Below are 11,635 nucleotides of genomic sequence, written 5' to 3'. Positions count from 1 at the left end.
ATACCAAATGTTTGTGCAAACCTGACCATCACACCTACTTATATGGCCAAAAGTATATTCAGGTGTTTCCAGTTAATGCTACACAATACAAAGTCCTTTTAGAAAATTGTGCTCTTCCAACACTATGGTAACAGTTTGGGGAAGACCCTTTCCTGTTCCCCTGTGTACAAAGCCAGCTCCCCAAAGAAATGGTTTGTCCACTTTGGTGTGGAGGGACTTGAGTGGCCTACACAAAGCCGCACCCTGCTGTCAGGGCCTGGATCTGAACCTGAAAACTCTGCTGTGTCTGGCAATGTTTCGTCTTGCTGATACACCTGGAATGCTGGACAGCTCCATGGACAATTCCTTGAATGATCCTGCCTTCAACCTTGTTTGTCTTGAACTTTGAACTCCTTGCTCCTCCCTTGAACTTTCTATTTAAGCCATGCCTTTGCACTTTTTGTTTGCCACATTACTGTTCTCCCTCCAGCTCTTGTCTCTCCTGCTGCCGTCTGTATCTTTGCTATCACTCCTTACTGATCTTTGGCTTGTTTACTGACTATGCTTTTGTTTATTCCTACTTGCTATATCTGCTACTGGACTCCAGCTTGCTCACCGCCTGGTGGGGGGATCCTGAGGACCACAGTCTGGTACTAACACACAGAAAAACCCATCTCCACCATCAGAAGCTCTGGTGAAAACCAGTTAGTACCATGTCATCCGCCAGAGAGACTTGTTTCTGTACTTATTCAGTTGGTTAGTGGGTGCCTCCATACTGCTATAGCTATTGGTCTCTGAGTCTGACTCCAGATCATGACAGCTGCTGAACACGTTTGGGACGCATTGGATTGTGAGCCAGATCTTCTCGTCCATCAGTAGCTGACCTCGCAATTGGCAAATATCCCCACAGACATTCCAAAATCTTGTGGAAAGCCTTTCCAGAGGAGTGCAGGCTAATATAGCAACACACAGGGACAACTCCATGGTTTTAGAATGGGATGGGCAACAAGCCCACATAGGTGTGATGGTCAGGTGGTGTTTGGGCGAAATGCCTTCTTGGCCAAATGGGGATAAATTCCCACAGACACTCTCCAAATACTTGTGGAAAGCCTAACCAGAAGAGTGGAGGCTGTTTGACACAAAGGAAAGGAGAGGAACCCAATAGTAATGCCCGTGGTTTTGGAATGGGATGTCCAAGAAAAACACATTTTCAGTGGACAGAGGAAACGTTGAAGCTTCTGACATTTTTTTTATCACCGCTTGTGCCTTTCTCTACCGCACTCACCATTTCTTGTGTAGGGGTCACAGGGACAGGAAGTGAGAAATAATCCCAATGAGATCAGAGAGAGAAATGACCAGCTTCACCAAGCACAAACTTTTTCTGTTTTATGAAATACCTCAATAGGAAATGCCTTCAAAATTGTGAACACAAACGATACCCATGAGTACCAACCCTGTGTCCACCATAGGAAAAAACATAGTGCCCACTCCTGAAATCAGCTATCTCTGCGGCAGAAGTATTTCCTCCTTTTACTGTAAAAGGGAAGGGCAGGAACCCTCTAACAGACCTTGGTGCAGTGTTAAACCCTTAGGGGTACAAGCCTTTACTGCTAGGCCACTGTTTGCTTCTTGGCAGCAGAAGCAGCCAATGAAAAACAGTAAGGGTAAAAGGGGTTGACTAATTCCAGGGAACAACTGACACCTGTTACAAGTAACAACTATCTGGAAAGCAAGGGAAGCATGTATCTCGTTGTTTAAAAGCATTCAAAGCAACATTTTTCCATTCAGGAAGTAAGGTTCATGGTGGGTCATATTACCCTACTGAGGTACCATTGTGTAGCATGGAATTGTGTATTGCTATACTAAAGAGTGATCGATTATCTATTTGGTTGGGTCTGACCTCCCATAGGGTCTCCACTTGTGTCCAGGCCACCTCAGGGGGGGAGATCTGTTCCACCTCCCAGCCACTTGTGTTATCAGCCTTTGCAAAAGAAACATTTCTTAATTTTGGAACATATAAGAAGGGGATTATAGAAAACAGGAATAAAAGTGGTAACTACCATAACTCCCACCTTCCCAGCCACTTGTGTCATCGGTCTTTGCAAAAGACCAAATTCTTCATTTTGGAAGATATGGGAAAGGAAATTTTAGAAAATAGGTGGTGATATCCTTTACGTCTACATCTAAACCATCTGAGATTGGGCACACAGGTGATGATCCATCCCACCTTCCAAGCCACTTGTGTCATCGGTCTTTGCAAAAGACCAAATTCTTCATTTTGGTACATATGGGAAAGGGATTATAGAAAAGAGGTGGTGATATCCTTTACGTCTACATCTAAACCATCTGAGATTGGGCACACAGTTGATGATCTGTCCCACCTCCAAGCCACTTGTGTCATCGGTCTTTGCAAAAGACCAAATTCTTCATTTTGGAACATATGGGAAAGGGATTATAGAAAAGAGGTGGTGATATCCTTTATGTCTACATCTAAACCATCTGAGATTGGGCACACAGGTGATGATCTGTCCCACCTCCAAGCCACTTGTGTCATCGGTCTTTGCAAAAGACCAAATTCTTCATTTTGGTACATATGGGAAAGGGATTATAGAAAAGAGGTGGTGATATCCTTTATGTCTACATCTAAACCATCTGAGATTGGGCACACAGTTGATGATCTGTCCCACCTTCCAGCCACTTGTGTCATCGGTCTTTGCAAAAGACCAAATTCTTCATTTTGGAACATATGGGAAAGGGATTATAGAAAAGAGGTGGTGATATCCTTTATGTCTACATCTAAACCATCTGAGATTGGGCACACAGTTGATGATCTGTCCCACCTCCAAGCCACTTGTGTCATCGGTCTTTGCAAAAGACCAAATTCTTCATTTTGGAACATATGGGAAAGGGATTATAGAAAAGAGGTGGTGATATCCTTTATGTCTACATCTAAACCATCTGAGATTGGGCACACAGGTGATGATCTGTCCCACCTTCCAGCCACTTGTGTCATCGGTCTTTGCAAAAGACCAAATTCTTCATTTTGGTACATATGGGAAAGGGATTATAGAAAAGAGGTGGTGATATCCTTTACGTCTACATCTAAACCATCTGAGATTGGGCACACAGGTAAGTGTGTGTCTTGTACATGGCTATGTAATTGCTGCATAGTAAATCATAGGAACAAGGTAACAACATGTCTTCCTTGTGTGTGTGATGGAGATGCCAGCATGCAAATACTGATCATCGCCATAAGTGGTTACTTTGGTGCCTTCGGCCCAGGGGCGGACTGACAACTCATGGGGCCCCCCGGGCAATAGGGGATCATGGGGCCCCTGTGTCCTTGCCCAAACTCAAAAAAGCCTATGAAAAGGGTACCAGGGGAATCTCATGGGGCCCCCTACTGACCCCGGGCCCTCGGGCAGTGCCCGAGTTTCCAAATGGTCAGTCCGCCCCTGCTTCGGCCTTAATACCAGCATGTGTTTGTAGTAAAAATATTGATTCTGTGCAAGTATTTTGTAAGTTTTGTACATGAATACTGACAAGGAACTGTTTACTTGCTAAATTTGTCATAATTCTGTTCAGCCATTCTTGGAATTGACACACTCCTGCCATGTGAGCAGCCAGTGTGTGGGGACAATAGTTCTGAGTGATGGAGCTTCCTGTGTTGCTTGTCCAATGACCGGACTATGAAACAGTCTAATAGTCCATTGTATTGTGGATAAAAACCTTTACTTTAGGCTCCCGGTGCTTGAAACAAGTTAGACTGCAATTGATAATCTTGACTGGATAACCGTGCATAACACTGCACTCTTTGTCTTTCTGCTATGTGGGATATCGAGGGAATAAAATTATAGAGCGCAGTGCAGCAAAATGGAAATAATTATTGTGATGATAAATAGGTCCCAACGTGGGCCTTTAGAACAATGTCATGTGTCGGCCTCCCTGTGTTTCTGATATGATAAAGCGCCTCAAACAAGCTTGAGAGATCACTTACAGATTAGCCGTACTGAGCTGTCATGGGAGCTGGCTGCAGTAGGGCCCTCGTTAAATCCAATTTATAAATGCAAATCACAGATAATTAGAAAAGAAAGGGCGAAGCTGGCTAATCCGCTCCAAAGAGCATGCTGTAGAGCAGGAATGATAAGAACGGGGCAAAAGAGGAAGATGGGGCCTCGGAGATTAGAACATTAGCTCGGCTTCATCTGAGGTGGAATAATATTAGGTTTACAATTAGATGCACTGGTGACAGGAGGCTGTTAATTGCTACCTTGCTTTGTTCTGGATAAAAATGGAGATTTGTACCCCCCTACGTGGCAGTTTCAGGATATAGCTATATGTGGAAAGCAGTTTAATCCCTGCCGGGGTTTACAGCAGGTCTAGTCGCTTTCATGGTACTAGAAAACCACTTCGGGGCCATTCATGATAAATTCAATAAAGGAATAAGTAAACCTAAGGTTTCTTTTTAAAAAAATGGTTAGACAGAAGCAGTTTTTCCAAGCAGAATATTTTGGAAATAACTGCATGTTTGCTGATGTGTTGGGTTGGCCGTAGCGGAGCCATGTTGCAAAGTACTAAATAGGTAAACAAAGTAAAAAAGTGAGCGCTAATCAGTTCAGCAGCTGTACACTGAAGGCAACCAATAAAACCTCAATAAGTAATATCAAAGAAAATAGTGCAGCGCTTAAATCAATAGTCCTCAGTTATTCCCGATCAGTGGATGTTCCTCAATACGGAATGTAAGAAATGCCCACTCACCGGAACCACACTTGATACAGTGCAGTGCATAATAGTTATTCCCCGGTGTCACTGGAAGTATACATCTGGTTCAGCCCTTGGAAGAGTATCCCTCTATAGATCAGACAGGTCCAGGGTCACAGCAAATAAGGCTCCGACATAGAGTTCCCCTTAAGGGATGTGTGGGTGTTACTCTTGCAGCAAATAGAAACCTCCCACTCTGGATGGAATCGGAGTAACACAGCTTCGTCAGAGGGAGCCGGCTCTCCCTCTGACGATGTGTGTGGCACGTAACGCGTAAGGAGGAGTCTGCTCACGCCATTGACGTCACGCCGTCGGAGCATCGTGGAGCTCCGGCGGCCATTTCCTTCTAGGGACGAACCTGTGTTACTCCGATTCCATCCAGAGTGGGAGGTTACTATTTGCTGCAAGAGTAACACCCACACATTCCTTAAGGGGAACTCTATGTCGGAGCCTTATTTGCTGTGACCCTGGACCTGTCTGATCTATAGAGGGATACTCTTCCAAGGGCTGAACCAGATGTATACTTCCAGTGACACCAGGGAATAACTATTATACACTGCACTGTATCAAGTGTGGTTCTGGTGAGTGGGCATTTCTTACATTCCGTATTGAGGAACATCCACTGATCGGGAATAACTGAGGACTATTGATTTAAGCGCTGCACTATTTTCTATGTTGCAAAGTACTGGCAATGTGTGTTGGTGTGTTTCCCATAGAGCAGCTATGTTGGGCACTGACAGGTATGTGGACTTGGCCATTGTACAGTTGTGCTGCACCAGATTGGCAGTGTTTTTGTTGATGTGTTGGGTGGGCCACAGTGGAGCCATATTGTGTCACATCAACAATTTGAGTTGATGCATTGGCCATAATGCAATATTGTTGGGCACTGATAGGTGTGTTAGCATGTTGGGTTGGCCATTGTTTTGCTGTGCTGCCCTGGATTGGCAGCATTTGTTGAAGTGTTGGGTGGGCCATAACGAAGCCATGTTTTGCCACATCAACAATGTGTGTTAATGTTGGCCATAAAGCAGCCATGTTGGGCACCAACAGATGTGTTGGTTTGGCCATTGAACAGCTGTGTTGTATTAGATTGTTGTGCTAGATTGGCAGTGCATGTTGATGTGTTTGTTGGCTGAAGCAGAACCATGTTGTGCTGCATTGAAAAACAGCATGGATGTGTTGTTTTGGCCATACTGCACTCATGGGCACTGTGTTGTCTTTTTGGGCTGATGGTTTGGGAAGGCTACATAGGAGCCGTGTTATGCTGCATGGACTGTGTTGGCCATTGGGGTACAATTGACTTTATGTTGATGCATTAGGTTGGCCATAGAAGTTGCATCAGTTTGTTTTGTCTTGGACGTAGAGGAGCTAGGCTAGGCATAGCGGGCATTGCATGTTGACTACCTGTGTTGGCCATATTTTTGGGTTAGGTTTTCCATAGATTAGCCATGTTGTGCTGAATTAACAATATATTTTTATAGGTTGGAATGGCCACCAAACAACCATCTTTTGTTGAACAGACAACATGTATGTGTGTTGCATTGACTATACAGCAGCCATGTTATGCAGAACTGAAATTATGAGGTACATTTATAAAGCAGTAAATGTGCCTTTCACTGGTGGTAAACCAATCACTGTCATTTGAAACTCATGCCCCTTGAAGTTGCATCTGCACTGATTGTTTGGTGAATGCAGATTCACTGCTTTAAAAATACACCCCTATATGTTGATGTGTTAGTATGGCCATAGCAGAGGCATGCCAGGCAATACTGAAATGCATGTTGGCTAGTTGTATTGGCTATAGAGGAGTTTTTTTCACAATAGATATTGATGAGTTGGGTTGACCATAGAGCTGCTATGTTTCACAATGGCTGTTGACGAGTTGGGTTGAACAAAGAGCAGCCATGTTTCTCAATGGATGTTGGTGGCTTGGATTGACCATAGGGCAGCCATCTTTTACAATGGATGATAATGAGTTGGGTTGACCACAGAATAGCTATGTTTCACAATGAATGTTGATGCTCTGCAATGGATATTGATAGACTGGGTTGACCATAGAGCAGCCATGTTCCCAAATGGATGTTGATGGGTTGGGTTGAAAATAGAGAAGCCATGTGTTGCAATTGATGTTGATGGGTTAAGTTGACCATTGCACAGCCATCTTGTTTTGAATAGACAGTGTGTGCTGTATGTTGGGTTGGCTATAGAGCAGCTAAGTGATGTACAATTAACAGTGTGTACATTGTTTTGCAGAACTGGACCGATATTCCCAACCTTACAGATAAATTCCTTTTACTGGCTGGGAGTATCCCGTCTAAAGATAGCGGAATGGAAAAGGGCTTGAGAAGAAATGGATATCTTCTTATAGCATAGACAATGAACATGCCCATCCCTCAAAAAGTCATGAGGCTCCCAGCGTCGGCCATCTTGTATAAGCCCGCGCCATGAAATTTTCACCTCATAGACAGAAATGCGTTGAGTGATGTGAGTGCGCAAGTGAGTGTTGCCTGCCCTCGGCCCTTGTTCTTCGGCTGTCTCCGGCCTTGGAGAATAGGCATTCCTCAGTCGGTGTAGGTGGATCCTGGGAGTTCATTGGTGAGCGTGTGCCAGTGCTCTGCCCTCTGATTGGTGGAAGAGAGACACTCCATCCACTGCTTTAGACACTCCCCTTTGGAGTTTACGCCAAGGGTCACACCCCCTGTAAGAAAAATAATGTAAGCAGTTAATGGTAGCCTCGTGGGGAATCGGTGGATTGACTTACCAGAGAAGGATTCAGAAACCTTTCCACAAGGAACATGAAAACTGGCACATTTGTGGGCACGTGGCCATGGTTCCATACAAATGCTATGTGCAGGCCTATTTGAAGATGACCTACTGTATATTTAATTGTAAGAATACAACTTTGCTACCGTGCTTGGTGGGAGGGTTAGAGAAGAGCAAGACTGAACTAGTTACAGTACCTTTCTTGGGTGAAATGCTGCTCCAGGCTTCCTCCAGTGCTTTTCACAAAAGCAGATATTCAAAGTTTTGGTCACATGATCTCTGCTGAAAGAGCAGGCAATCCAATCTACACTCACATCCTCCCCTCCATCAGGGGATTACCTGATCAAATGCCTAGGGTTTTGGTTATTCTAGCAGCACTGAGAGGAGCATGAAGCTGCATTTTCTCCAAGAAGCACCTCGGATCCTGTATTCTTCCTAATTTCTGCAGCTGATAAACTGACGTTTAGGAGCTTTTTTGCATTTTTTTCCACAGCCCCTGAACTCTCCCGAATGTTCTCCTATGTGTCCATGTACACATCGTCGTTTACAGGCAGTTGAGCTTACAGTCGTTTTTTTGAACGCACCAAACTTGCGTTCAGGAGTAGATTTTTCTTTTTCTAATCGCTTCTCGGCCTTTTGGCTAAGATCAAGTGTAGTATCTGTTCTTATCAGTGTCCAGTGGGGGTGCTCCCGGCCATTCTAGCTTTGCGAGGATGGCTGTTGTATAGTACCCTCACTGGTATGATGGGGGTCTGGAAGGCTAGTACCGGGGGGACAGAAACTGGGATGCCCACACGTAGCTGGGACCTGGGAGTAATTCCCCAGAGGAGACTGGAAGGACCCAGTACCTCCTGATTTGTATGGATCTACCTTGTCTGGCCAGGGGTCGGGAAGGCAGAAAGTCCGCAAACCAGTGCTCGCTGAGTAGTCGCCTCAGGGGTGCCACTAGTAACACCTGGGTGTGGGACCCCACAGTGTGAAGATGACACAAGGTCACTGTGTTTTCACTCTTTTTGCACAGCGCCCTTAGGACCAGGCCTTTTGGCTAGGACCAGGGCAATTTTTGCTACAGGCCTCAGGGCCTGGTCTGTGCACAATTTGGCACGGCCACTTTTTTATTTTCTATTTATTTAATTTATTTTCACTCCCACGTATTGTCACTTTTTCTTACTTATGTGTGTGTTTTTACAGGATGGAGGGTGTGGGTCCTCGGGCCTGCCCTGAAGTCTAGGGGGAGGTTGTGTGGCCTTTTGGGTCCTTCCTCCCCTGATCCCTAGGGGGTTTTCTCTTCGGGAGAGCCCCCTGACCAAGTACTGGGTGTCCGGCTTCGGCTGGACACAAGGAACGGTGGTCCACCAGGCCTTTTGGCCAGGAGGACCAAATGGGAACCTTGTCCCTGTCAGGAGCTTCGTGCCCCGGGGGATCAGGGTAGTGGTCCAGCCCCTTTAGGGGTAGGACAAAAGCACACCCCTAAGTGCACTTTTTCATGTGGTGTTTTGCACTTGCACTTTTTTTGTGAACACTTACGGGTTTTTTCGTTATAGTTGCACGTTTGCGGACTTAAAAAAAAAAAAAAAGTAGATTTAAGGCCTGGTCTGTGCACATTTGGCATGACCACTTTTTATTTATTTAATTTATTATTTCTCCCACTGTTTGTCACTTTCTCACTCATGTGTGTGTTTTTTTCTCACAGGATGGAGGGTGTGGGTCCTCGGGCCTGCCCTGAAGTCTAGGGGGAGGATGTGTGGCCTTTTGGTTCCTTCCTCCCCTGTCCCTAGGGGGTTTTCTCTTCGGGAGAACCCCCTGGCCAAGTACTGAGTGGCTGGCTTCGGCTGGCCACAAGGAACGGTAGTCCGCCAGGCCTTTTGGCTAGGTGGACCAAATGGGAACCTTGTCCCTGTCAGGAGCTTCGTGCCCCGGGGGGATCAGGGTAGAGGTCCATCCCCTTCGGGGGAAGGGCAAAGCACACCCCTAAGTGCACTTTTTCGTGTGGTGTTTTACACTTGCACTTTTTTTGTGATTCACTTACAGGTTTTTTCGTTATTCGCACGTTTGCGGACTTAAAAAAAAAAAAAAGATTGTACTGGCGTTTCAAACGGCAAATGCTTGTAAATGTGGTTAACTGCGTTTATAAGCGTTTGCGTTTAGAAGCGTTTTTAACTGTTCCATGTCCAGATGCTGTCCAGAGCCTTTTTTCATCATCAGAAATGCATGCAAAGCGTTTTCCATGTATTCAAATTGAGCTGGTACACCAGCGCAGTCAGTTGCAGGCTTCGCGTGAAGGAAAAAAATGGTAGAATGCAGAATACAACCAGAAAAGACAGGTCATCTCCACACATACTGCTCTCTCTGCTTCTACTTTATTTCTCTCAAAATGTCTGAAATAGTTCATTATTGTTTTTTCAGTGCATTCTGGGCATTTGGAAGGTCTCCTGAGGTTATCTTTTAAAAATGCTTCTCAACGCAAACGTGTATAAACGCGGTATGCAAACTCTGCTAAACTGACGATTTTTTAATCTACGTTTTCCAGCAGTCAGTTTCCATCATTCAGAAGAGTTTTCCATACGCCCCGTGTACATGGAGCCCTAAGGCTGCTTTCAAACTGAGGAGTTTTTCAAGCGTTTATGCATTAAAAAAAGCGCCTGAAAAGCTCAAGAAGACTGCTTCCCTGTGTCTGTGTTCACACTGAGGCTTTGCGCTTGCGGTGCGGTGCGAAAACTCCTGCTTGCAGCATCTTTGGGGCATGTTTGGGTAGTTAAAAAAAACAAAAAAACAAACAAACCGCCTCTTCCCATTGAAATCAATGGAAAATGCCTGAAAAGCGCCTCTGAGAACCGTTTTTGATGCAGTTTTTAAGTCATGTGTCCTTTTTAAAACATTCACAAAGTGCAGCAAAAGCGTGGCAAAAACGCCCATGCGTTTTTGCGGCGGATCAGTGTGAAAGTAGCCTAAGACTAATGGCATAATGGTCCACTAAATATTCGAATAATAATAATAAGGCATTTCATAATGTAGTGATAATTTGCAAAGTGCAGTATAATGAGTGTTAGAGAAAATGAGTCTATGCTTGAGAAGGGAGCGCGCTTGCCATCCATTGGCTTTGCGCATGCTCTGAAACGCGTCGCATTGCATGCTGGTCCTCTCCACGTCATCACGCTGATGTCGACGTTGCGCTCCAAGGTGCATTCCATCATCCATCTTCTGAGAGACACAAGCCGGCCCTCTCCATCCACAGTCTCCCCACCCAGCGAGGACGTCTCCCTTATGTAGGCCACAGACGGGTCGAAAACCGGATGTTTTTTTTTTTAAAGTTGAAAAATCGGTCGTTCAATAGGCTGACGTTACCACCAACGGTAAAAAAATCTGCCTATTTTCGTCCCGTCTACGGCCGGCATTTTTACTTCTGTCCCTTGCAGAGAGCTCCGCTATTATATTTTACATGAAAAGTCTTGCGGTTGCAACAATGTATCCATTTGTATCCATTTTGGATACAGATGGTTTTATTCGGATACAAATAGATACATTGTTGCAACCGCAAGACTTTTCATGTAAAGTATAATAGCGGACTGGAATTCTGCTTCTTTTTCTTCTTCTTTTTCTTCTTCTTCTTCTTATTTTCTTCTTCTTCTTCTTATTTTCTTCTTTTTCTTCTGCTTCTTCTTTTCTTCTTTTTCTTCTTCTTCTTATTTTCTTCTTTTTCTTCTTCTTCTTCTTCTTTTCTTCTTTTTCTTCTTCTTTTTCCTCTTCTTGCAGGTCACAGCTCATTTGCAGATTTTTTATCAGTAAAACTATCAGCCGATTTGCCCATCATTGCCGTGAAAATCGTCAGATTGTCAAAATTGGCCGCAAATTTTCCAACTTTACCGTTAAAAAAAATGTGCCAAAACCCCGAAAAATGGCCGACCAATCAACCCACTAACGGTGCAAAAATTGGCCGATTTTTTTTTCGGCTGATTTTCGACCCGTCTATGGCCTGCATTACACTCCTTTATGGATGAGCTTTTTTAAACTTTCACCATGTGAGTGATTTTCTATTGTTTCTGGAATAAATGTCTTTATACCGCACTTAGAGGCGTTTTTTTCTTTTTCATTGTGTCTTACCCAGAGCCTGCTACAGCTGCAAGAGCATGCC

The 11,635-nt window shown here is 44.6% G+C and overlaps 1 protein-coding gene and 1 pseudogene across 1 annotated transcript in view; one reads left to right on the top strand and one right to left on the bottom strand.

Moving 5' to 3' along the window:
• Window positions 1-7,080: 7,080 nt before the first annotated feature.
• DOC2A (double C2 domain alpha) overlaps window positions 7,081-11,635 on the bottom strand; it is a 105,146-nt gene continuing 100,591 nt past the window's right edge. Inside the window, exon 11 of the mRNA XM_089664872.1 lies at window positions 7,081-7,438. Within this exon, the coding sequence (XP_089520998.1) occupies window positions 7,302-7,438 (137 nt within the window). The 3' untranslated portion in view covers window positions 7,081-7,301. The remainder of the gene's footprint in view (window positions 7,439-11,635) is intronic.
• Window positions 8,124-8,239, top strand: LOC149432851 (U2 spliceosomal RNA; annotated as a pseudogene).

This window comes from Staurois parvus, unplaced genomic scaffold, assembly GCF_062004578.1.
Source record: "Staurois parvus isolate SC_StPar_1 unplaced genomic scaffold, SC_StPar_1.0 ptg002083l, whole genome shotgun sequence".
Lineage (NCBI taxonomy): Eukaryota > Metazoa > Chordata > Amphibia > Anura > Ranidae > Staurois > Staurois parvus.
This window is presented reverse-complemented; position numbering and strand designations above follow the sequence as displayed.